The sequence below is a fragment of the Pseudophryne corroboree genome, chromosome 12 (assembly GCF_028390025.1).
Source record: "Pseudophryne corroboree isolate aPseCor3 chromosome 12, aPseCor3.hap2, whole genome shotgun sequence".
NCBI classification, from domain to species: Eukaryota; Metazoa; Chordata; class Amphibia; order Anura; family Myobatrachidae; genus Pseudophryne; species Pseudophryne corroboree.
In genome coordinates this window covers 60352244-60380046 of record NC_086455.1, presented here as the reverse complement: position 1 = coordinate 60380046, position 27803 = coordinate 60352244, and the positions used below count along the sequence as shown (strand labels likewise).

Sequence of the window (27803 nt, the reverse complement as noted above, 5' to 3'; positions counted from 1 at the left end):
GACATGGTAGAGTACGCTCAATTTCAATACCGCCCACTACAGAGGTTAATCCTTTCCAAATGGGACGGCCAACCTCATCGGATCAGATCTCAGATGATCACTTTAACTCCGCAGGTGCATCTGTCGCTGACCTGGTGGCTACAGGATCAGAGATTAAACAGGGGCTGTACCTTCTGGATCCCCAACTGGGTCCTGCTGACAACGGACGCCAGTCTGAGGGGATGGGGTGCGGTGTTGGAGCAACGCTCTTTTCAGGCTCGCTGCACCAAGGAGGAATCACTCCTCCCAATAAACATTCTGGAGTTGAGGGAGGTGCTCAATACATTATCTCTCGCCTTGCCTCTGGTACAGAACAGGCCCGTTCAAGTACGGTCAGATAACGCCACCATGGTAGCATACATAAACCATCAAGGCGGCATTCGAACCCGCATGGCAATGATGGAAGTGTCAAAAATCCTTTGATGGGTGGAACGCCATCTGACAGCCATATCGGCAGTGTTCATTCTGGGTGTCCTAAACTGGGAAACTGACTTCCTCAGTCGCCAGGATGTGCACGGTGGAGAGTGGAGTCTTCATCCAGAAGTCTTTCAACGCCTAGTGGACATATGGGGCCTATCGGAACGTAGACCTCATGGCGTCTCGACACAATCACAAAGTACCGGTCTACGGATCAAGGACCAGGGATCCTCAAGCAGCATTCGTGGACGCACTGGCGGTTCCATGGAACTTTCGGCTGCACTACGTGTTTCCTTCAGTGTCACACCTACCCAGGGTACTATGGAAGTTCAAACAAGAAGGAGAAATACTACTTCTAGTCGCTCCAGCGTGGCCTCAAAGGCATTGGTTCTCAGGCCTGCAGGGTCTATCGACAGAGAGACCCCTTCTGCTTCCTCAGCGCCCAGACCTTCTAGTACAGAGCCCTTGTCTTTACCCAGACCTGGCCAGACTGGCTTTGACGGCATGGCTCTTGAAGCATCACTCCTGAGGGCCAAAGGATTTTCCGAGGCGGTCATCAAGACTATGTTGAAAGCCCGCAAACCGCTATCTGCCCGGATTTATTACAGGGTTTGGAATTCTTACTTCACCTGGTGTGCTGATGAGAATTAGGATGCATATCGATTCAGAACGTCCAAGCCTTGACCTAGGGCTTCGTCTGGCCACCCTCAAGGTTCATATATCTGCCTTGTCAGTATTGTTTCAGAGAAAAATTGCATCAATACCTGATGATTATACCTAACTCAGGGTGTTTTTCGGATTCAGCCTCCCTATGTCCCTCTGGTGGCTCCATGGGATCTGGCTGTTGTACTGAACGCCCTGCAAGAGTCTCCATTCAACATCTTGAGTCTGTGAACCTGAAATGGCTTACGGCCATGGTACTGTTCTTGCTGGCTAATGCCTCTGCAAGAAGAGTGCCAGATCTAGGCGCTTTGTCTTGTTGTCCACCTTTTCTGATATTTCATCGTGACCAGGCAGTTCTAAGAACTCGACCGGGTTATTTACCTAAGGTGGTGTCATATTTTCACCTTATCCAAGAGATTGTGGTTCCGGCCTTTATCTCTTCAGATTTGTACTCCAAAGAGCGGTCTTTGGATGTGGTAAGGGCTCTCCGTGTATATACGCAGAGGACTGCCTGTATCAGGAGGTCAGATTCCCTTTTTGTCTTGTTTGGTTTCCATAAACGTGGCTGGCTTGCGAATAAGCAAACCTTGGCCGGATGGATTAGAATGGTGATTGCACAAGCTTATGCACAGGCTGGACTCCCAGCTCCTGCTGCTATTAAAGCCCATTCTACTCGGTCTGTTGGACCTTCTTTGGCGGCCCGCCGTGATGCGTCTGCAGGACAGTTGTGCGAAGCGGCTACGTGGTTCTCAGTGAACACGTTTATTAGGTTCTATGCCTTTGATACTTCCACCTCCCAGGATGCTTCCTTTGGACGCCGAGTTCTCATACCCGCTAAGGACGTCCCCTCGCTTGAGGAACTGCTTTAGGACGTCCCTGATGTTTTCCTGTGAAAACCAATGTATCCTGCTGCAGAAAAGGAGCGTTCTGGTCGACTTACCATGGTTAACACTCTTTCTGCGAGGTACATTGGTTCCACAGGGCGCCCACCCTGACCCACCTAGCTTCTATGGGTTTGTATGGCATAAGCTGCTGGTACCTTCTCGTGTCGTGAGAATGTGGTTCTATGTGACTAACATCTGCCTTCTCGCTTGCCTGCTCCTGCATTGGACTGGTTAACGAAACTGAGCTCCAGTGCCTGGAGGCGGAGTTTATAGAGGAGCCTCCAATGCATCCTGGGACAGCCTAAAGCTTTAGCCTGTTGGTGCCTCTGGATCAAGATCCACTCTATACCCCAATGTTTCCTGTGGAACCAATGTACCTCGCAGAAAGAGTGTTAACCATGGTAAGTCTACCATATCACTCCTTATTTACCATGTGGATTGGTTACAGTGGAGGAAACATTGACAGGATGATAGTGAGGAGAGGGGTGAATGTGTTTTGGGGGGGGGGGGGGGGGGGTGAGATTAAATTTATGTTTGAAGTGGATATAGAAGGGATATGATGTGGATTCACTGGGTGTTCATGTCAATTTAACAGAATAAAACATGTAAAGCAAGCTCTCGGAGGCCATCTTAACGTATAAGCACATCGGGCAGATGCCCTGGGCCCCTTAATTCTAAGTGCCTTCAATCAGGGTGGGCTGGGCCAATGGACAACTGCCTCCTGGGCTGGTGCTTGCGGAACTTCATGAAAGACAGGTAGCGAATGCTGCCTGGCCACTCTGATTGTAAATTGCACCCAATCAGAGCAACCAGGCAGCATTCTCTACCTGCCTCCAAGGCTGCAGCAAGCCACGAATGGCTGTCAGCTTGTTCGCTGGAGCTATCAGCCAATCAGAGTGCAGCATTCTCTACCTACCTCCAGTCATACAGTGAATGGTTGTCAGCTTGCTGATTGGTGGATGGTTGGAGCTATCCAGCAATCGGAGTGCTAACAATCATTCACCGTATGGAAGCATATAGAGAGATGGAGTGGGATTACACTATGCATATTCCAGCACCTGGGAGGAGAGCAATAATACATGAAGATTAGTTTGAATATCAATCTTCATGTAACACAGAGGGCGGTATTCAAATAAAATATCACGCCCAATCTCCTTTCTAAAGTGATCCCCGTTCTCGCTCATATCGCACCCATAGTAATCCGGTTTAGCTGCATAAAGGGTTGGGCGCCGTCGCTACCCCAGGGGTAACAAGCTGAAATTATTTTATCATGCCTGTTAGCAGAAACAGAATGGGTGTGGAAAGGGGTGGAAAGAATTGAATACCGCCCAAAGTGTTGGGTTTTGGGAGATAAGGGAAGGGGAGTGGTGGGGGGTGTCTTTCGTTGCTCTGTAGACATATCATACCTGCATATTAAAAAGCACCACTGTATCTTTATTACTTGCTAGTCTCCATTTGCTGAATCAGTCGGGGTCCCCAAGCAGTTGAATGTCCCTGTATCAATCTCCTTTCCACAGTTGGTCAGTTTAAATCAAACCAAGTAGTTCTTACACATGTAGCAGTATGTTGGACATATCTTAGGACCCCAGCGGGCAGGGAGAAGCAGGTAACAAAGTTTTTATTTCTAATTAGGTGTAAAAGTTAAAATAGGAATTTAACATTAGCCCTTTAAATGCTGTATTCAAAATTACAAAACATTACAAAACCACATAGTATATTTCTGTTGATGCTTCTCTTTTATTCTTCTTTAAGGTTACTCCACAGCTCCTCCGACCTGCTTCATCTTTTGTGGCAACTTTTCTTCTGCGCCATACGGGAAAAATCAGATTAAAGCACTAAAAGGTATATTTATGTCTATAGGACAGTAGCAGTGGGTTAGGCAATATGCAGCACATGTTTGGTCCTTACGGTGGTTATTTTTGTATTTAAATTATGTTGCCGATCGTAATGACCCTATCTAGATCAGAAGGCAAAACCATTAGCATACTATGTCAATTAATCCCCTTTGTTTACAACCGGCCGTCAGGCCACGCTCCATATCAGTATCAAAGGTTTTGAGCACATTGTGGTATAACTTATATGGTCTCAGTGAATAAATAAAATTGTGTAAACCCTCACTAGAACATTTATTTAGGAAATGAATGTGATAGCGCATTATGTGCAACTTGGCCATTTTACCTGCAGCCAGGAAGGTATAATAGTTTATTTTCTCTAACGTCCTAGTGGATGCTGGGGACTCCGTAAGGACCATGGGGAATAGCGGGCTCCGCAGGAGACTGGGCACTCTAAAGAAAGATTTAGTACTATCTGTTGTGCACTGGCTCCTCCCTCTATGCCCCTCCTCCAGACCTCAGTTAGAATCTGTGCCCGGCCGAGCTGGGTGCTCCTAGTGGGCTCTCCTGAGCTTGCTAGAAAAGAAAGTATTTTGTTAGGTTTTTTATTTTCAGAGAGCTTCTGCTGGCAACAGACTCTCTGCTACGAGGGACTGAGGGGAGAGAAGCAAACCTACTCACGGCAGCTAGGTAGCGCTTCTTAGGCTACTGGACACCATTAGCTCCAGAGGGATCGAACACAGGTACCTAACCTTGATCGTCCGTTCCCGGAGCCGCGCCGCCGTCCCCCTCGCAGAGCCAGAAGAACAGAAGCAGCAGAAGCAAGAATACATCGAAATCGGCGGCTGAAGACTCCTGTCTTTACTTAAGGTAGCGCACAGCACTGCAGCTGTGCGCCATTGCTCCCACAGCACACCGCACACTCCGGTCACTGTAGGGTGCAGGGCGCAGGAGGGGGCGCCCTGGGCAGCAATTAAGTACCTTTTTGGCAAAAAGAGGCATATATACAGTCTGGGACTGTATATATGCCCGAGCCCCCGCCATTTTTTACACATTAAAGCGGGACAGAAGCCCGCCGCTGAGGGGGCGGGGCCTTCTTCCTCAGCACACCAGCACCATTTTCTCTTCACAGCTCCGCTGGAAGGACGCTCCCCAGGCTCTCCCCTGCAGTATACAGGTGCATTAAAGGGTAAAAAAGAGAGGGGGGGCACATAAATTTAGGCGCAGTATATATATATTAACAGCAGCTACAGGGTAAACACTAAGGTACAGTTTAATCCCTGGGTTATATAGCGCTGGGGTGTGTGCTGGCATACTCTCTCTCTCTGTCTCCCCAAAAGCCTTTGTGGGGTCCTGTCCTCAGTCAGAGCATTCCCTGTGTGTGTGCGGTGTGTCGGTACGAAACCTGTGTCGACATGTTTGATGAGGAAGGATACGTGGAGGCAGAACAAGTGCAGCTGAGTGTGGTGTCGCCGCCGACGGTGCCGACACCTGATTGGATGGATATGTGGAAGGTGTTAAATGATAATGTAAACTCCTTGCATAACAGATTGGATAAAACTGTAACCGGGGGACAGTCAGGGTCTCAACCCATGCCTGATCCTACAGCGCAGAGTCCGTCAGGGTCTCAAAAGCGCACACTATCCCAGATAGTTGACACAGATGTCGACACGGAATCTGACTCCAGTGTCGATGACGATGAGGCAAAGTTGCAGCCTAATATGACTAAAGCCATCCGCTACATGATTGTAGCAATGAAGGATGTATTACACATTTCTGAGGAAAATCCTGTCCCTGACGAGGATTTATATGTATGGGGAGAAAATGCATGAAGTGACTTTTCCCCCTTCACATGAATTAAATGAATTATGTGAAAAAGCGTGGGATTCCCCTGACAGGAAGGTGATAGTTTCCAAGAGATTACTTCTGGCGTATCCTTTCCCGCCAACGGACAGGTTACGCTGGGAATCCTCCCCTAGGGTAGACAAGGCGTTGACACGCTTGTCCAAGAAGGTGGCCCTGCCGTCTCCGGATACGGCCGCCCTAAAGGATCCTGCGGATAGAAAGCAGGAAGCTATCTTGAAGTCGGTTTATACACATTCTGGCACACTGCTGAGGCCAGCAATTGCTTCGGCCTGGATGTGTAGTGCGGTAGCTGCATGGACGGATTCTCTGTCTGAGGAGTTAGATACCCTGGACAGGGACACTGTTCTACTGACCCTGGCACATATCAAGGACGCGGTCCTATATATGCAGGATGCCCAGAGGGACATTTGCCTGCTGGGCTCTAGAGTTAACGCAATGTCCATTTCTGCCAGAAGGGTCTTATGGACTCGGCAATGGACAGGGGATACCGACTCTAAAAAACACATGGAGGTTTTACCTTATAAGGGTGAGGAATTGTTTGGGGACGGTCTCTCGGACCTAGTTTCCACAGCTACGGCTGGGAAGTCAAATTTCTTGCCTTATGTCCCTCCACAACCTAAGAAAGCACCGTATTACCAAATGCAGTCCTTTCGTTCTCAGAGGAGCAAGAAGGTCAGAGGTGCGTCCTTTCTTGCCAGAGGCAGGGGTAGAGGAAAAAAGCTGCACCATGCAGTTAGTTCCCAGGAACAAAAGTCTTCCCCCGGCTTCCATTAAATCCACCGCATGACGCTGGGGCTCCACAGGCGGAGCCAGGAGCCGTGGGGGCGCGTCTCCGACTTTTCAGCCACCAGTGGGTTCGCTCACAGGTGGATCCTTGGGCTATACAAATTGTGTCTCAGGGATACAGGCTGGAATTCGAGGTGATGCCCCCTCACCGTTACCTAAAATCGGCCTTACCAACTTCCCCCATGGAAAGGGAGATAGTGTTGGAGGCAATTCACAAACTCTTTCTCCAGCAGGTGGTGGTAGAGGCCCCCCCCCCCTTCAAAGGGGAAGGGGCTACTATTCCACTATGTTTGTGGTACCGAAACCGGACGGTTCGGTCAGACCCATTTTAAATTTAAAATCCCTTAACATTTATCTGAAGAAATTCAAGTTCAAAATGGAATCGCTCAGAGCGGTCATTGCAAGCCTGGAGGAAGGGGATTTTATGGTGTCTCTGGATATCAAGGATGCTTACTTGCACGTCCCTATTTATCCGCCTCATCAGGAGTACCTCAGGTTTGTGGTACGGGACTGTCATTACCAATTCCAGACGTTGCCGTTTGGCCTGTCCACGGCACCGAGAGTTTTTACCAAAGTGATGGCGGAAATGATGGTGCTCCTTCGGAAGCAAGGGGTTACAATTATCCCATACTTGGACGATCTCCTCATAAAGGCGAGGTCCAGGGAGCAGTTGCTGATCAGCGTAGCACACTCTCAGGAAGTGTTGCGTCAGCACGGCTGGATTCTGAACATTCCAAAGTCGCAGCTGATTCCTGCGACGCGTCTGCCCTTCCTGGGCATGATTCTGGACACAGACCAGAAGAAGGTGTTTCTCCCGGAGGAGAAGGCTGAGGAGCTCGTGACTCTGGTCAGAGACCTCCTAAAGCCAAAACAGGTTTCGGTGCATCGCTGCACGCGAGTCCTGGGAAAGATGGTGGCGTCATACGAAGCCATTCCCTTCGGCAGGTTCCATGCGAGGATCTTTCAGTGGGATCTGCTGGACAAGTGGTCCGGATCGCATCTTCAGATGCATCGGATGATCACCCTGTCCCTCAGGGCCAGGGTGTCTCTTCTGTGGTGGCTACAAGGTGCTCACCTCCTCGAGGGCCGCAGATTCGGCATACAGGACTGGGTCCTGGTGACCACGGATGCAAGCCTCCGAGGGTGGGTGGCAGTCACTCAAGGAAGAAACTTCCAAGGGTTGTGGTCAAGTCAGGAGACTTGTCTGCACATCAATATCCTGGAACTAAGGGCCATATACAACGCCCTGAGTCAAGCGGAGCCTCTGCTTCGAAACCAACCAGTGCTGATTCAGTCAGACAACATCACGGCAGTGGCCTATGTAAACCGCCAGGGCGGCACAAGAAGCAGGGTGGCAATGGCAGAAGCCACCAGGATTCTTCTGTGGGCGGAGAATCACGTACTAGCACTGTCAGCAGTGTTCATTCCGGGAGTGGACAACTGGGAAGCAGACTTCCTCAGCAGACACGACCTCCACCCGGGAGAGTGGGGACTTCATCAAGAAGTCTTCACGCAGATTGCAAATCGATGGGAACTGCCACAGGTGGACATGATGGCGTCCCGTCTAAACAAAAAGCTAAAAAGATATTGCGCCAGGTCAAGGGACCCTCAGGCGATAGCTGTGGACGCACTAGTAACACCGTGGGTGTTCCAGTCGGTCTACGTGTTTCCTCCTCTTCCTCTCATACCAAAGGTGCTGAGAATTGTAAGAAAAAGAGGAGTGAGAATACTCATTGTTCCGGATTGGCCAAGAAGGACTTGGTACCCGGAATTGCAAGAAATGCTCACAGAGGACCCATGGCCTCTGCCTCTCAGACAGGACCTGTTACAACAAGGGCCCTGTCTGTTCCAAGACTTACCGCGGCTGCGTTTGACGGCATGGCGGTAGAACACCGGATCCTAGCAGAAAAGGGCATTCCGGAAGCAGTTATTCCTACGCTGATAAAGGCTAGGAAGGACGTGACGGCAAAACATTATCACCGTATATGGCGAAAATATGTTGCTTGGTGTGAGGCCAGGAAGGCCCCTACAAAGGAATTCCAGCTGGGTCGATTCCTGCACTTCCTACAGTCAGGTGTGACTATGGGCCTAAAATTAGGGTCCATAAAGGTCCAGATTTCGGCCCTATCCATTTTCTTTCAAAAAGAACTGGCTTCACTGCCTGAGGTTCAGACGTTTGTTAAGGGAGTGCTGCATATTCAGCCTCCTTTTGTGCCACCAGTGGCACCTTGGGATCTTAACGTGATCTTGGCTTTCCTGAAATCCCACTGGTTTGAGCCACTTAAGACGGTGGAGCTAAAGTATCTCACGTGGAAAGTGGTCATGCTGTTGGCCCTAGCCTCAGCTAGGCGTGTGCCAGAATTGGCGGCTTTGTCATGTAAAAGCCCCTATCTGGTTTTCCATATGGACAGGGCAGAATTGCGTACTCGTCCGCAGTTTCTGCCAAAGGTGGTGTCATCTTTTCATCTGAACCAACCCATTGTGGTGCCTGCGGCTACTCGTGACTTGGAGGATTCCAAGTTGCTTGATGTAGTCAGGGCTTTGAAGATCTATGTTGCCAGGATGGCTGGAGTCAGGAAGACTGACTCGCTGTTTATCCTGTATGCATCCAACAAGCTGGGTGCTCCTGCTTCAAAGCAAACCATTGCTCGCTGGATCTGTAACACGATTCAGCAGGCTCATTCTGCGGCTGGATTGCCGCATCCAAAATCAGTAAAAGCCCATTCCACAAGGAAGGTGGGCTCTTCTTGGGCGGCTGCCCGAGGGGTCTCGGCATTACAGCTTTGCCGAGCTGCTACTTGGTCGGGTTCAAACACATTTGCAAAGTTCTACAAGTTTAATACCCTGGCTGAGGAGGACTTGGTGCACTCTCCCGCCCGTTTGGGAGCTTTGGTATAATCCCCATGGTCCTTACGGAGTCCCCAGCATCCACTAGGACGTTAGAGAAAATAAGAATTTACTTACCGGTAATTCTATTTCTCGTAGTCCGTAGTGGATGCTGGGCGCCCGTCCCAAGTGCAGACTTTCTGCAATACGTGTATATAGTTATTGCTTAATAAAGGGTTATGTTATGTTGGCATCCATTGGTTGATGCTCTGTTGGTTATTCATACTGTTAACTGGGTAAGTTTATCACAAGTTATACGGTGTGATTGGTGTGGCTGGTATGAGTCTTACCCAGGATTCCAAAATCCTTTCCTTGTAATGTCAGCTCTTCCGGGCACAGTTTCCTTAACTGAGGTCTGGAGGAGGGGCATAGAGGGAGGAGCCAGTGCACACCAGATAGTACTAAATCTTTCTTTAGAGTGCCCAGTCTCCTGCGGAGCTCGCTATTCCCCATGGTCCTTACAGAGTCCCCAGCATCCACTACGGACTACGAGAAATAGAATTACCGGTAAGTAAATTCTTATTTTTAACAAACTCTAGCACTGTTGTAAAACACATCTCTCTAACGTCCTAGAGGATGCTGGGGACTCCGTAAGGACCATGGGGATAGACTGGCTCCGCAGGAGACATGGGCACTTTAAGAAAGACTTTAGGTCTGGGTGTGCACTGGCTCCTCCCTCTATGCCCCTCCTCTAGACCTCAGTTTGATACTGTGCCCAGAGGAGATGGGTGCACTTCAGGGAGCTCTCCTGAGCTTTCTGACAGAAAGTATATTTGTTAGGTTTTTTATTTTCAGGGAGCCTGCTGGCAACAGACTCCCTGCATCGAAGGACTGAGGGGAGAGAAGCAGACCTACTTCTGTGAGTTTCAAGGCTCTGCTTCTTAGGCTACTGGACACCATTAGCTCCAGAGGGATTGGTACGCAGGTCTCACCCTCGCCGTCCGTCCCAGAGCCGCGCCGCCGCCCCCCTCGCAGAGACGGAAGATAGAAGCCGGGTGAGTATGAGAAGAAAAGAAGACTTCAGAGGCGGCAGAAGACTTCATGATCTTCACTGAGGTAACGCACAGCACTGCAACTGTGCGCTATTGCTCCCATACAACTCACACACGACAGTCACTGTAAGGGTGCAGGGCGCAGGGGGGGCGCCCTGGGCAGCATATAGACCTCTTTTGGCAAAAATAAGTATATGTACAGCTGGGCACTGTACATATATAAGAGCCCCCGCCAAATTTTGAGATTTTCAGCGGGACAGAAGCCCGCCGCCGAGGGGGCGGGGCTTCTCCCTCAGCACTCACAGCGCCATTTTTTCTCCACAGCACCGCTGAGAGGAAGCTCCCCGGACTCTACCCTGCTTATACCATGGTAGACAGAGGGTTTTAAAGAGGAGGGGGGGCACAACATTGGCGCATATTGTATATGTAAACAGCGCTATCTGGGGTAAACATAATACTATTGTGTTTTTGTCCTGGGTCATACAGCGCTGGGGTGTGTGCTGGCATACTCTCTCTCTGTCTCTCCAAAGGGGCTGGTAGGGAAACTGTCTTCAGATAAGAGGTTTCCTGTGTGTGTGGTGTCGGTACGCGTGTGTCGACATGTCTGAGGTAGAAGGCTCACCTAGAGAGGAGGGGGAGCGTAGGAATGTGAGGTCTCCGTCGGCGGTGCCGACACCTGACTGGGTGGATATGTGGAATGTTTTAAGTGCTAGTGTGAACTTACTGCACAAGAGATTAGACAAAGCTGAGGCTAAGGAACAGTCAGAGAGTGAACCCGTGTCTGTCCCTATGTCGCCGGGACCTTCAGTGTCTCAGAAGCGCCCACTATCCCAAATAGCAGACACTGATACCGACACGGATTCGGAATCCAGTGTCGACTACGAAGATGTAAAGTTACAGCCAAAAGTGGCTAAATGTATTCGTTATATGATTATTGCAATAAAAGATGTTTTGCATATCACACGAGGGTACACATGTATAAGGGAAAAAAGCCCGAGGTAACTTTTCCCTCCTCACATGAGTTGAACGAATTATGTGAAAAAGCTTGGGAATCTCCAGACAAAAATCTGCAGATTCCCAAAAGGATTCTTATGGCGTATCCTTTCCTGCCAACGGACAGGGTACGGTGGGAATCATCTCCTAAGGTGGACAAAGCGTTGACAAGCTTGTCAAAAAAGATAGTGCTGCCATCACAAGATACGGCTACCCTCAAGGATACTGCAGACCGCAAGCAGGAGATTACCTTGAAATCCATTTACACACATTCTGGTACATTACTCAGACCGGCAATTGCGTCGGCATTGGGTTTGTAGCGCGGTTGCAGCATGGACAGATTCCTTATCGGCGGAGATTGAAACCCTAGATAAGGATACCATTTTATTGACCCTAGGCCATATAAAGGATGCTGTCTTATATATGAGGGATGCTCAAAGAGACATTAGTTTACTGGGTTCCAGAATAAACGCTATGTCAATCTCTGCTAGACGAGTCCTCTGGACCCGGCAGTGGACAGGTGATGCCGACTCAAAAAGACATATGGAGGTTTTACCTTACAAGGGGGAGGAATTGTTTGGGGAAGGTCTCTCGGACCTGGTCTCCACAGCTGCGGCAGGTAAATTGAATTTTTTGCCTTATGTTCCCTCACAACCTAAGAAAGCGCCACATTATCAAATGCAGTCCTTTCGTTCAAATAAAAGCAAAAGGTAAGGGCAGAGCTAAAAAGCTGCACAGCACAGCTAGTTCCCAGGAACAGAAATCCTCCCCGGCCTCTGCAAAATCCACCGCATGACGCTGGGGCTCCGCTGGGGGAGTCTGCCCCAGTGGGGGCACGTCTTCGACTTTAAAGCCACATCTGGGTTCACTCACAGGTGGATCCCTGGGCAATAGAAATTGTTTCTCAGGGATACAAGCTGGAATTCGAAGAGGTGCCTCCTCGCCGGTTTTTCAAATCGGCTCTACCGACTTCTCCCCTGGAAAGGGAGATAGTGTTAAATGCTATTCACAAATTGTGTCTTCAACAAGTGGTGGTCGAAGTTCCCCTACTTCAGAGAGGGAAGGGATACTACTCCACCCTGTTTGTAGTTCCGAAACCGGATGGTTCGGTCAGACCCATATTGAATTTAAAATCCCTGAACCTATACTTAAAACGGTTCAAGTTCAAAAGGGAATCGCTCAGAGCGGTCATCGTCAGCCTGGAAGGGGGGGATTTTATGGTATCCCTGGACATAAAGGATGCATACCTTCATGTTCCCATATATCCACCTCATCAGGCGTACCTGAGATTTGCGGTACAGGATTTTCATTACCAATTTCAGACGTTGCCGTTTGGGCTTTCCACGGCCCCGAGGATTTTCACAAAGGTAATGGCGGAAATGATGGTGATCCTGCGCAAGCAGGGTGTCACAATTATCCCGTACTTGGACGATCTCCTCATAAAAGCGAGATCACGAGAGAAGTTACTGAACAGTGTGTCACTTTCAGTGAAGGTGTTACAGCAACACGGCTGGATTCTCAATATCCCGAAGTCGCAGCTGATTCCTACGACTCGTCTGAGCTTCTTGGGCATGGTTCTGGACACAGACCAGAAAAAGGTTTTTCTCCCGATAGAAAAGGCTCAGGAACTCATGATTCTAGTCAAGAACCTATTGAAGCCAAAACAAGTGTCTGTGCATCATTGCACTCAAGTCCTGGGAAAAATGGTGGCAACATACGAGGCCATTCCCTTCGGCAGGTTCCATGCAAGGACTTTCCAATGGGACCTATTGGACAAGTGATCCGGATCACATCTACAAATTTATCAGCGGATCACCCTGTCCCCCAGGGCCAGGGTATCTCTCCTGCGGTGGCTGCAGAGTGCTCACCTTTTGAAAGGACGCAGGTTCGGCATTCAGGATTGGATCCTGGTGACCACGGACGCGAGCCTCAGAGGGTGGGGAGCAGTCACAAGGGGAAGAAACTTCCAAGGACTCTGGACAAGTCAAGAGACTTGTCTTCACATCAACATCCTGGAACTGAGTGCCATATACAACGCCCTACGTCAGGCGGAGAACTTACTTCGCGACCAACCAGTTCTGATCCAGTCAGACAACATCACCACAGTGGCTCATGTAAACCGCCAAGGCGGCACAAGGAGCAGGGTGGCAATGGCGGAAGCCACCAAGATTCTTCGCTGGGCGGAAAATCATGTAAGCGCACTGTCAGCTGTGTTCATTCCGGGAGTGGACAACTGGGAAGCAGACTTCCTCAGCAGACACGACCTGCATCCAGGGGAGTTGGGGTCTTCACACAGATTGCAAGTCAGTGGGGACTGCCCCAGATAGACATGATGGCATCCCGTCTCAACAAAAAGCTACAGAGGTATTGCGCCAGATCAAAAGATCCTCAGGCGGTAGCAGTAGACGTCCTGGTGACACCGTGGGTGTTCCAGTCGGTTTATGTGTTTTCTCCTCTTCCTCTCATACCCAAGGTATTGAGAATAATAAGAAAAAGAGGAGTGAGAACAATTCTCATTGTTCCAGATTGGCCAAGAAGGACCTGGTATCCGGATCTGCTGGAAATGCTCACAGAAGATCCGTGGCCTCTTCCTCTACGACAGGACCTGTTACAACAGGGGCCATGTCTGTTCCAAGACTTACCGCGGCTGCGTTTGACGGCATGGCGGTTGAACGCCGGATCCTAGCGGAAAAAGGAATTCTGGATGGGATCATTCCTACGCTGATAAAGGCTAGGAAGGACGTAACATCTAAACATTATCACCGAATATGGCGTAAATATGTTTCTTGGTGTGAGGCCAGGAATGCCCCTACGGAAGAATTCCATCAGGCCGTTTTCTTCACTTCCTACAAACTGGAGTGAATTTGGGCCTAAAATTAGGCTCCATTAAAGTTCAGATTTCGGCCTTATCCATTTTCTTTCAAAAGGAATTGGCCTCTTTACCTGATGTAAAGACTTTTGTGAAGGGAGTACTGCATATTCATCCTCCTTTTGTACCTCCGGTGGCGCCTTGGGACCTTAACATGGTGTTAAGTTTCCTTAAGTCACATTGGTTTGAACCACTTAAAACAGTGGAGTTGAAATATCTCACTTGGAAGGTGGTCATGTTGTTAGCCTTGGCTTCAGCTAGGCGAGTTTCGGAGTTGGCGGCTTTATCACATAAAAGCCCCTATCTGGTTTTCCATATGGATAGAGCGGAATTGCGGACCCGTCCTCAATTCCTACCATCCTTTCATATGAACCAACCTATTGTCGTGCCTGTGGCTACCCGTGACTTGGAGGATTCCGAGTCCCTGGATGTGGTCAGGGCTTTGAAAATTTACGTGGCCAGAATGGCTAGGATCAGAAAAACAGAAGCACTGTTTGTCCTGTATGCAGCCAGCAAGGTTGGCGGCCCTGCTTCAAAGCAGACTATGGCTCGCTGGATCTGTAACACGATTCAGCAGGCGCATTCTATGGCAGGATTGCAGTTACCGAAATCGGTTAAGGCCCATTCCAGTAGGAAGGTGGGCTCGTCTTGGGCGGCTGCCCGAGGGGTCTCGGCACTACAGCTGTGCCGAGCTGCTACTTGGTCGGGGTCAAACACCTTTGCAAAGTTCTATAAGTTTGATACCCTGGCTGAGGAGGACCTCCTGTTTGTTCAATCGGTGCTGGAGAGTCATCCGCACTCTCCCGCCCGTTTGGGAGCTTTGGTATAATCCCCATGGTCCTTACGGAGTCCCCAGCATCCTCTAGGACGTTAGAGAAAATAAGATTTTAAACCTACCGGTAAATCTTTTTCTCGTAGTCCGTAGAGGATGTTGGGCGCCCGTCCCAAGTGCGGACTTCTTCTGCGAGACTTGTATATAGTTTTGCTTACATAAGGGTTATGTTATAGTTCCATCAGGTTGGACTGATGCTACGTTATTTTTTCATACTGTTAACTGTTTACTTGATACACAAGTTATACGGTGTGATTAGTGTGGCTGGTATGAATCTTGCCCTTGGATTAACAAAAATCCTTTCCTCGTACTGTCCATCTCCTCTGGGCACAGTTTCTCTAACTGAGGTCTAGAGAAGGGGCATAGAGGGAGGAGCTAGTGCACACCCAGACCTAAAGTCTTTCTTAAAGTGCCCATGTCTCCTGCGGAGCCCGTCTATCCCCATGGTCCTTACGGAGTCCCCAGCATCCTCTACGGACTACGAGAAAAAGATTTACCGGTAGGTTTAAAATCTTATTTTTACTTGTTATTAAAGTGTTCTATATCTGTTACTGTTCAGACTCCTTTAAGAATCTAGCCGATGTGATACATGAGTACCCAAACATACGCAAAAGGTAAATAAAAATAAATTATTTTGACTTTATTAAGTTTTATATGGGGGGGAATTCAATTAGAAGAAACACTGGGAATAAAAAAATGGCCATTTTTCGTAGTGTTTTACCTGTATTTTTTTTTTTTTCCCGGCCACCCGAAAAAAAAATAACTTTGCGGTTAAAAAAAGACACAGGTTCAGAGAATCCAGTGTGTTTTGCTGGAAACAGAGGCAGGAGAAACATAATCCCTGACAAGCCGTGGCTCGTTCCGTTTTATCGGGGATCATTGAATAGCGCTGGCGCCGTCAATGACCGCGAGTAATTGAATTCCCCCCACAGCTTTATATTTGTACAGTTCAATGTTTTGATGCTTTTGATATGTCAACAAAGCTTGTACGAAAGCATACAACTATAAAAAGTTTATCTTTCGATAATATTTGTCTCGTTTCCTGTGTAACAGCAGCCGTTTTGTCTTCGTACCCGGTCCTGAGGACCCTGGGCCCGGTTTCATCTTGCCAAGGTACATTCATGTTCTGTATGGTATATGACTGTTGGTTATTATAAATATTTTCTAATAGACTGTTAAGGCCCTCTTATCTGGAATAATGCTTTTTTTTTTTTTTTTTTTTTTACTTTAAGGGGTATATTCAATTGAAGTCGAAAACTGCCGTCTGTCGAAAAGACGGCAGTTTTCGACTAAAGGTCGAATCCTGATTCGACCTATTCAATATTTAGCTAAATTTTTCGACAAGTCGATGAATTCGACTTGTTGAAAAGCACGTGAATCGACGGAATAGCTGCCGATCCACGTTCTTGTGTCGAAAACGGGGCCAAAACCGGCAGGTTTTAGCCCCCTTTTCGACCATCTCAGTCCGACATCAAAATGATGTCGGACTGAGATGCGGACCCAGAGCAGGAGAGGGGGGGGAGCCGCAGGGAGACGGGAGGACAGCCGCTGCTGGAGCCGGGTGGAAGCTGCCGTGAGGTCGGGCGGCTGAGTGGCATCCAGCTGCAGCGCTACTGTAGCGCTGATCTTCCCTGAATGCCCGCCGGCTGTCTCCCCGCGGCTCGCCCCCCTTCTCCTCCTCTGGGTCCCATCTCAATTCGACTTGAAAAGGTCGAATTAAGATGGGATTCAATAGGGGTTGTCGGATCCATTCCAACAAATACATGTCGGAATGGATCCGACTTTAATTGAATATACCTCTAAGATTATTATGTACTGTAAGTGGCTGAGGCCCTTCTGATAGCAGACACGTTGATGTCCATCTTTTTCCAGACCTCCTATTGCGGAACACATTACGGAAGAATTTAGACAACGAGTGCCTTTCTCCATTTTCACTACAAATCCATGCAGGTGGGTTTCATGAGCGGTACAAGTCCAAATGTATTGTTTGCTGTCATTTGTCTGCATTGTTACAGGTGTTGTTGTTGTATATGGTATTCATGTAATGCCATTACTGTACACAGTTCTACGCATTTACTAAAATGTACAATAACATGCCCCTTCCCATGAAGTACTGTACACCTTGGCTCTTTGGCAATACTCCTGCTGCAAAGCTTATTTCCTCATCTGACAGCGAGAACCATGGGAGGCGTTTCTGCAGTAAGCCTGCTGCTGCTATGGGGGAAGCAATTGTTAAGGGAGGGCTGTAATTTGGATTACACCCATAGAAGGACCAAAGCTCTCTGTGGCTATTTCTTCCTAGGTATGAGATCTGTTAATTACAGACAAATCTTAAACATGCTAAAACTAAAATAATAGCTTAATACAATATGAAAAGACAGCCTGCAAAATCCACAGATATTGAATTGTTCCTGTAAGTTCAGACGCTGGGAATTTTTATATTTAAAGTCCACATACCACATGCAGGAGGTAATACACTGTATATAACATTATATGCATCTTTGCATTATTGTTCAGCAAAATCTGTAATTCTCTCTAAGCTTTACGGTCTTTAGTCTTCGGTAAGCTTACAGAAATCTTTCCCCTAACAGGCCGTAGTTGTGCCAGGGTTGGTTCTCGTCCTCTAGCTTTTGACAAGAGCAGATTTGCTTCACAATTGACAAGTAATATGTACAGCCCTGTAGTTACTGTTATTTCTGCAGCAGGTTACATTGCTTTCCACAGGTAAACATTGAGGTATAGAGTGGATCTTGATCCAGAGGCACCAACAGGCTAAAGCTTTATGTTGTCCCAGGATGCATTGGGGCCTCCTCTATAACCCTGCCTCCAGGCACTGAGAGCTCAGTTTCGAGTTGGTGCCAGCAGCAGCAGGTCACCTAACAGGAGGGCTTTACTGGGCAGCACTGAAAAGCTTTTTCTGAAGAAATTTCCTATCTTGGCTGGGCTGTCAGCGCTGTATGTCAGAGTGACTATTCAACGCCGCAGCTCCATCATCTCCCAAGTGTCGTCTCATACTCCCGCGGCCTGGTTCCCAGGTCCTTGCGGCGGAGACGTCCCTACTTAGGCACATAGTCGCAGACCGCTCTCCTGGATCGCGTGGCTGCTACGGGAAGGAGGGAAGAAGGTCCCCCAGGCGGGACCCACCATCAAATTGCGTTTCGTCCACGACGGGTCGTGACGCTGGCGTGGACACTGTCACTGGGCAGGGACCTTACTAGACCACCAGGGCGCCTGAGTACAGGTCGGGTGTACAAACACCCCATTTAAAAAGGTTCACAGTAACCCAGGGTGGAAGTCCAGCATAGGGGAGCCAGCGCTTGACCTGTAGCCCCTCCCAAGCCCAGGCCGCTATCTCTTTGCGAATTTCCCGCCCTTGAGATTCCTCACACTCTCCCTCATTCCCTCACTTAGACGCTGGGCGCCATCTTCTGAGCATAGCTGGTCTCCGGGATTGCAGGGCAAGGTCTGCCTTATAAAGCCGCTTGTACACAGCGCTAAGACTTTACAAACACTTGAGTATTCTACATGTCTTGTCACAGACTGCGTTAGTTGAAAAAGAGTACCTGTTACAAAATATATTGTACAAGTATTCTGATATATCCTCCGGTCACTGACCGCGCTGTGATATAAACTAGTCCAGTGCATCTTTTTTGTGATAATTTCTGCATTGCCTATGACTGTGTGTTCTGTATCTGCTGTGTGGTTTCACTCACAGTGTTTCCCAGATATACAGTAACTGTCACTATATTCTGTACCCTAAGGGACTATGGGAGTAATTCAGAGTTGATCGTAGCAGCAAATTTGTTAGCAGATGATGGGCAAAACCATGTGTACTGCAGGGGGGCAGATATAACGTGCAGAGAAAGTTAGATTTGGGTGGGTTATTTTGTTTCTGTGCAGGGTAAATAGTGGCTGCTTTATTTTTACACTGCAATTTAGATTTCAGTTTGAACACACCCCACCCAAATCTAACTCTCTCTGCACATTACATCTGCCCCCCTGCAGTGCACATGATTTTGCCCATCTGCTAACAAAGTTGCTGCTACGATCTCAATTAGGCCCTAGGTGCGTCTGCGTTTCATAATAGTGCTACACAGTATTTATACACTGCTCAAAAAAATAAAGGGAACACTTAAACTACACATCCTAGATCTGAATGAATAAAATATTCTTATTAAATACTTTGTTCTTTACATACTTGAATCTGCTGACAACAAAATTACACAAAAATTATCATTGGAAATCAAATTTATTAACCCATGGAGGTCTGGATTTGGAGTCGCACTCAAACTTAAAGTGGAAAAACACACTACAGGCTGATCCAACTTTGATGTAATGTCCTTAAAACAAGTCAAAATGAGGCTCAGTAGTGTGTGTGGCCTCCACGTGCCTGTATGACCTCCCTACAACGCCTGGGCATGCTCCTGATGAGGTGGCGGATGGTCTCCTGAGGGATCTCCTCCCAGACCTGGACTAGAGCATCCGCCAACTCCTGGACAGTCTGTGGTGCGAGACATGATGTCCCAGATGTGCTCAATTTGATTCAGGTCTGGGGAACGGGCGGGCCAGTCCATAGCATCAATGCCTTCGTCTTGCAGGAACTGCTGACACACTCCAGCCACATGAGGTCTAGCATTGTCTTGCATTAGGAGGAACCCAGGGCCAACCGCACCAGCATATGGTCTCACAAGGGGTCTGAGGATCTCATCTCTGTACCTACTGGCAGTCAGGCACATGGAGGGCTGTGCAGCCGGGATCCGGTCTGAAGATCGACAGTATCTAGGTCGACAATGTTTAGGTCGACCACTATAGGTCGACAGTCACTAGGTCGACATGGATGGAAGGTCGACAGGGTTTCTAGGTCGACATGTGCTAGGTCGACAGGTCTAAAGGTCGACATGAGTTTTTCACATTTTTTTTCTTTTTTTGCATTTTTTCATACTTAACGATCCACGTGGACTACGATTGGAACGGTAATCTGTGCCGAGCGAAGCGGTAGCGGAGCGAAGGCACCATGCCCGAAGCATGGCGAGCGAAGCGGTGCACTAATTTGGGATCCCGGTCACTCTATGAAGAAAACGACACCAAAAAAAAAAAACCTCATGACCTTTAGACCTGTCGACCTAGCACATGTCGACCTAGAAACCCTGTCGACCTTCCATCCATGTCGACCTAGTGACTGTCGACCTATAGTGGTCGACCTAAACATTGTCGACCTAGATACTGTCGATTTGATGAACCACACCCGTGCAGCCCCCCAAAGAAATGCCACCCCACACCATTACTGACCCACTGCCAAACCGGTCATGCTGGAGGATGTTGCAGGCAGCAGAACGTTCTCCTTGGCGTCTCCAGACTCTGTCAAGTATGTCACATGTGCTCAGTGAGAACCTGCTTTCATCTGTGAAGATCACAGGGCGCCAGTGGCGAATTTGCCAATCTTGGTGTTCTCTGGCAAATTCTAAACATCCTGCACGGTGTTGTGCTATAAGCACAACCCCCACCTGTGGACGTCGGTCCCTCATACCACCCTCATGGAGTCTGTTTCTGATCGTTTTAGTAGACACATGCACATTTGTGGCTTCCTGGAGGTCATTTTGCAGGGCTCTGGCAGTGCTCCTCCTGTTCCTCCTTGCACAAAGGCGGAGGTAGCGGTCCTGCTGCTGGGTTGTTGCCCTCCTACGGCCTCCTCCACGTCTCCTGATGTACTGGCCTCTCTCCTGGTAGCGCCTCCATGCTCTGGACACTACGCTGACAGACACAGCAAACCTTCTTGCCACAGCTCGCATTGATATGCCATCCTGGATGAGCTGCACTACCTGAGCCACTTGTGTGGGTTGTAGACTCCGTCTCATGCTACCACTAGAGTGAAAGCACCGCCAGCTTTCAAAAGTGACCAAAACATCAGCCAGAAAGCATAGGAGCTGAGAAGTGGTCTGTGGTCACCACCTGCAGAACAACTCCTTTATTGGGGGTGTCTTGCTAATTGCCTATAATTTCCACCTGTTGTCTATTCCATTTGCACAACAGCATATGAAATTGATTGTCAATCAGTTGCTTCCTAAGTGGACAGTTTGATATCACAGAAGTGTGATTGACTTGGAGTTGCATTGTGTTGTTTAAGTGTTCCCTTTATTTTTTTGAGCAGTGTATAATACGTATATTCCACTGTGTATTCAGTCACAACATACCGGATTTTTTTTGCAGGTATTGTACTTTGTCTGGCTTTATCGTACTAAGTCACTCTGTTGTTGCATTCTCACATAATGTCTAACAGAAAGGGCAGTAAATCAGTGGAAGCTCCTGCATCATGCAGAGCATGCTCCAAGGATTTACCAGAGGGGGAAGTGTTATATGATGATCTGTGTACTATTTGTCATACACCTCCCAGTCAGTCCACAGCTCCTGCATCTACACTGGAGCCACCCTGGCTGCATTCACCAACCTACTGGGTACTCTAGTAGAACGCCTAGCGCCCCCTATTGGACCACCGGTGCCACTGCCACCACATATTGGTGGTCATTCCGAGTTGTTCGCTCGGTAAATTTCTTCGCATCGCAGCGATTTTCCGCTTAGTGCGCATGCGCAATGTTCGCACTGCGACTGCGCCAAGTAAATTTGCTATGCAGTTAGGAATTTTACTCACTGTTTTTTCTTCGTTCTGGTGATCGTACTGTGATTGACAGGAAGTGGGTGTTTCTGGGCGGAAACTGGCCGTTTTATGGGTGTGTGTGAAAAAACGCTACCGTTTCTGGGAAAAACGCGGGAGTGGCTGGAGAAACGGAGGAGTGTCTGGGCGAACGCTGGGTGTGTTTGTGACGTCAAACCAGGAACGATAAGCACTGAACTGATCGCAGATGCAGAGTAAGTTTCGAGTTACTCAGAAACTGCACAGAGATGTCTTATCGCAACATTGCGAATCTTTCGTTCGCAATTTTAAGAAGCTAAGATTCACTCCCAGTAGGCGGCGGCTTAGCGTGTGCAAAGCTGCTAAAAGCAGCTTGCGAGCGAACAACTCGGAATGACCCCCATTGTCCCTGTGGTTAATCCGCCTTTGGGCGGAAAATTTGTCTAACCAACTGCAGCAATTAAATCAGTCTCTGGTTAGACAGAAATCGACATCAGGTCACTCCCGTGTCTCTGGGTCATCTAAGCGGGCTGCTTATTCCTCACAATCCACAAACCTCTCTGATGTCTCATCTGAAGAGAAGGGAGAGCATACGGTCCTGTCACACTGAATCCTGTGTTACTGATGAGAATTCTCCCTTACAGATTGATGTCCCTGCCTTAGTGGCTGCTATTAACCACTTGCCTGGCATGGTCGCATCAGATGTGTGTGACCATGCCTGCAAGCGCTTTATCTGACCTGGTCGCACAGGATGCGATCAGTCAGATAAACAGTGTTAGCAGCGGCAGGGAAGGGAAGCTTCCCTCCGCTGCTGCTGTCAGAGGGACCGGAAGGTCCCTCTGCCTCCCTGCACTCTCCCCTACTGATTGCCGTTCTGCCGATCACTGCTGATTGGTCAGCACGGCAGGACCCCTCCTCCAGCGGCTGGAGACAATAGCAGCCGCTGGGGAAGTGTAAATAACCCCCCCTCCAAGCCCCACTGTGTACCTGGAGGCTGTCCCGGCTTTCAAAATTAAATCTACGATGTTTGCGATATTCCCGATCAATGTTTCGATGTTTGAAAAAAGTTTTTGTTTTGTTTTTTTAATCAGAATTTTTTTTCTCTTACGTCCTAGAGGATGCTGGGGACTCCAAAAGGACCATGGGGTATAGACGGGATCCGCAGGAGCTTGGGCACACTGAAAAGACTTAAACTGGGTGTGAACTGGCTCCTCCCTCTATGCCCCTCCCTCCCTCGGTAAAAGCCCATTCTACCAGAAAGGTGGGCTCGTCTTGGGTGGCTGCCCAAGGCGTCTCGGCTTTACAGCTTTGCCGAGTGGCCACCTGGTCAGGTTCAAACACTTTTGCTAAGTTCTATAAGTTTGATACCCTGGCTGATGAGGACCTTGCGTTTGCTCAGTCGGTGCTGCAGAGTCGTCCGCACTCTCCCGCCCGGTCTGGAGCTTTGGTATAAACCCAATGGTCCTTTTGGAGTCCCCAGCATCCTCTAGGACGTAAGAGAAAATAGGATTTTGGTACTTACCGATAAATCCTTTTCTCCTAGTCCAGTCTGTGGACTGTTACTTGCAGTGTATTCTTGTTGGTGAATTTGGTTTATACACGGGTTGTGTATTTCTGGTTTTCAGCTTGTTGCTGTTGTTATTTCATACTGTTATCTGGTTTACTGTTACTCCGGTTGTACGGTATGTTTGTGGTGTGGGCTGGTATGTGTGTAGCCCTTAGTTTACACAAAAATCCTTTCCTCGAAATGTCCGTCTCTCCTGGGCACAGTTCCTATAACTGAGGTCTGGGGGAGGGGCATAGAGGGAGGAGCCAGTTCACACCCAGTTTAAGTCTTTTCAGTGTGCCCAAGCTCCTGCGGATACCGTCTATACCCCATGGTCCTTTTGGAGTCCCCAGCATCCTCTACGGACTAGGAGAAAAGGATTCATCGGTAAGTACCAAAATCCTATTTTTTATTTTTTATACTAAAATCATGTTGGATAAGGTTCATGTTCTCTGTCTGCTCTCTAGCCAGACCTGGCCAGACTGGCTTTGATGGTGTGGCTCTTGAAGCATTGCTCCTGAGGGCCAAAGGATTCTTCGCGGCTGTTATCCAAACTATGTTGAAGGCCCACAAACTGGCATCTGCCCAGATTTATTACAGGGTCTGGAATTCTTCACCTGGTGTTCTGATAAGAATTATAATGCATATAGATTCAGACCATCCAGAATTCTGGCTTTTCTGCAACGAGTACGTTAGCAGGGAAAGGGATACTACTGCACTAGCATATTATAGAACAGTTCCAAATTAGAACAAAAGAAACCCCTAGTTATATTCTATATCAGATATTTGAATTATATAGGGGGTGCTGCCACTGAATATATTGTTGCCAATATATAGTTATGCACAAAAAGAAACAGAGAAGGATTGGACTTGAAGTGGCGCACTTAAACATTAAATTGATACATAAAATATAACTTTTATTAGAGTATATTTGTTAAAAAGACCTGTAGCTGTGAAATATTAAAACCAAAAACATATAAATTGACAAAACAAAGTGTGATATGTGTGAATAAAAACACACACTGTTAACTGTGTAGTGCTACACATATATAATATATTATAGGTACTATGACCCTTGAATCAAATTATATGTGTTGTTAGGCTGAGTGCCCAATGGCGCTTTGAAGTCACTGATCAGTTGTACTAGATAGGCTTACTGAGGGTACTGTAAAGTGCAATATTCCAATAGAAAGCTCCCCTTCAGTTTGGGCGCTGTGACCCCTCACTTATGTGCAATCATATGCTTGTACAGCTATGAGTCAGTGTTTATCCTTACTAGTGATCTCAATGTAACTAGCTGTTCTCAATCAGTTTACAGCAGGTAATATCTGAAGTCAGTATCACTTTAAGTGAATAATCTGTTTGGGCGCTATGATCCCTCACTTATATGCATTCATATGCTTATACAGCTATGAATCCGTGTTTCTCCTCACTAGTGATCTCAATGTAATTGGCTGTTCTTAATCAATTTATCGCAGATAATAACTGAAGTCAGTGTCACTTTAAGTGAATGATAATTGGTGTTCACTTATATGCTTATACAGCTATAGATCAGTGCTTCTCCTCACTAGTGATCTCAATATAGTTAGCTGTTCTCAGTCGATTTACAGCAGGTAATTAATAAAGTCAATATCACTTTAAGTGAGTAATCACAATGTTCATTAGTGATATTGTTAATAAGAGACACTGTAATGTCCAAGAATGCATATAAACTCACAGTTTTCCACAATATTCACTACTATTATAGTGGAATATAGATCATAGCTGTGAGGCACAGGGTTTAGTGAGCTGTTTGAGTATTGCACTAATGCCGTACACTGGAACACTCCATCAGCTGTTAATAGCAGTATATCCTAACTGGCTATTTAGTACTTATCAGCTGTATGATGGAAACCTATATATCAAATAAACAGCATTTCTCAATGTAATTAGCTGTTCTTAATCAATTTATATCAGGTAATACCTGAAGTCAGTGTCACTTTAAGTGAATGATAATTGATGTTCACTTATATGATTATACAGCTATAGATCAGTGCTTCTCCCCACTAGTGATCTCAATATAATTAGCTGTTCTCAGTCGATTTACAGCAGGTAATTAATAAAGGCAATATCACTTTAAGTGAGTAATCACAATGTTCATTAGTGATATTGTTAATGAGAGACACTGTAATGTCCAAAAATGCATATAAACTCACAGTTTTCCACAATATTCACTACTATTATAGTGGAATATAGATCATAGCTGTGAGGCACAGGGTTTAGTGAGCTGTTTGAGTATTGCACTAATGCCGTACACTGGAACACTCCATCAGCTGTTACTAGCAGTATATCCTAACTAGCTGTTTTGTAATTATCAGCTGTGTGATGGAAACCTATATATCAAATAAACAGCATTTAATCTGAGTAGCACATAAACACTGCTAGATAATTGTTCTATACTTGTAAAGTAACAAGCAGTGCTGTAGAGATGTCTCAGCTGCTACATTAAGCATTGTATCTTAGTCTTGCTACAATGTTGCTAGTACATGCAGCTTGCTGAGTCATATGTGGTTAAATAATCCTCTCAGTGCAGGAAAGCTTGTGAGCTCCATCAGTGTCATGAGGCTTCACAATAGCCAGCTCAGCTTTAGTATAGATCTCGCTCTATTCCTAACACAATACATTTAGCACATTGTTATTATACACAGCAGCACAGTGTGACTCGCCGACACTTGTTTCACAGTTAAGTTTTTTCAGGGCTGAAAAAACGTAACTGTGAAACACGTGTCGGCGAGATCTATACTACAGCTGAGCTGGCTATTGTGAAGCCTCATGACACTGATGGAGCTCACAAGCTTTCCTGCACTGAGAGGATTATTTAACCACATATGACTCAGCAAGCTGCATGTACTAGCAGCATTGTAGCAAGACTAAGATACAATGCTTAATGTAGCAGCTGAGACATCTCTACAGCACTGCTTGTTACTTTACAAGTATAGAACAATTATCTAGCAGTGTTTATGTGCTACTCAGGTTAAATGCTGTTTATTTGATAAATAGGTTTCCATCACACAGCTGATAATTACAAAACAGCTAGTTAGGATATACTGTTATTAACAGCTGATGGAGTGTTCCAGTGTACGGCATTAGTGCAATACTCAAACAGCTCACTAAACCCTGTGCCTTACAGCTATGATCTATATTCCACTATAATAGTAGTGAATATTGTGGAAAACTGTCAGTTTATATGCATTTTTGGACATTACAGTGTCTCTCATTAACAATATCACTAATGAACATTGTGATTACTCCCTTAAAGTGATATTGCCTTTTTCTCTTACGTCCTAGAGGATGCTGGGGACTCCGTAAGGACCATGGTGTATAGACGGGCTCCGCAGGAGATAGGGCACCTAAAAAGAACTTTGACTATGGGTGTGCACTGGCTCCTCCCTCTATGCCCCTCCTCCAGACCTCAGTTAGATTCTGTGCCCAGAGGAGAAAGGGTACAATGCAGAGAGCTCTCCAGAGTTTTCTGTTTTGAAGAATTTGTTAGGTTTTTTATTTTCAGGGATTCCTGTTGGCAACAGGCTCCCTGCATCGTGGGACTGAGGAGAGAGAAGCAGAGCTGGCTTGTCAAGTTGGGCACTGTTTCTAAGGCTACTGGACACCATTAGCTCCAGAGGAAGTCGGAACACAGGTCTCACCTGGGGTTCGTCCCGGAGCCGCGCCGCCGTCCTCCTCACAGATGTCGAAGATAGAAGCCAGGTGAGTATGAGAAGGCAAAGAAGACATCAGGCGGCAGAAGACATCAGATCTTCATTGCTCCCAGTACACACACACAAGCAGGCACTGAAGGGTGCAGGGCGCAGGGGGGGGGGGCGCACTGGGCAGCAAGTTTCCTCATTTTTTGGCAATATAAAGCAGGATTAGGCTGTGGGACAGTAAATCCTAAAATCCCCCGCCATTTTTTATATAGAATTACTGGGACCGAAGCCCGCCGTCGGGTGGGCGGGGCTTGATCCTCAGGACTAACCAGCGCCATTTTCTCCACAGAAACTGCATGAGGATATGCTGGCTCCCTGATCTCTACCCTGCTGAACTTCACAGGCTGGAAAAAAGAGGAGGGGGGCACTTTGGCGACGCAGTGAGTGGGAATTAAGGTTATATATATAAAAAGCGCTATCTGGTCATATATATTCCAGTGTTTTTAAGCGCTGGGTGTGTGCTGGCATACTCTCTCTCTGTCTCTCCTAAGGGCCTGGTTGGGGTTTTGTCCCCTTGAGGTTAATCCCTGTGTGTGTGGGGTGTCGGTACGTGGTGTCGACATGTCTGAAGTGGAAGGCTTCTCCAAGGAGGAGGTGGAGCAAATGAGTGGTGTGTCCCCGTCAGTTGTGCCGACTCCGGAATGGATGGACCTGTGGCATATGTTAAATGCAAGTGTGGCATCTTTACATAAAAGGCTTGATAAGGCTGACTTAGGGGGGACATCAGGGGGGTCAATCCTCGGATTGGACCAACTCACAGGGCCCGTCGGGGTCTCAAAAGCGTCCCTTAACACAAGACACTACTACCGACACGGATTCTGATTCCA

The 27803-nt window shown here is 47.5% G+C and overlaps 1 protein-coding gene across 1 annotated transcript in view; it reads left to right on the top strand.

The window, feature by feature from the left end:
- POLE2 (DNA polymerase epsilon 2, accessory subunit) overlaps positions 1 to 27803 on the top strand; it is a 156252-nt gene that overhangs the window by 101068 nt on the left and 27381 nt on the right. Inside the window, exons 12-15 of the mRNA XM_063947544.1 lie at positions 3756 to 3845; positions 15619 to 15673; positions 16113 to 16172; positions 16932 to 17009. Of these exons, the coding sequence (XP_063803614.1) occupies positions 3756 to 3845; positions 15619 to 15673; positions 16113 to 16172; positions 16932 to 17009 (283 nt within the window). The remainder of the gene's footprint in view (positions 1 to 3755; positions 3846 to 15618; positions 15674 to 16112; positions 16173 to 16931; positions 17010 to 27803) is intronic.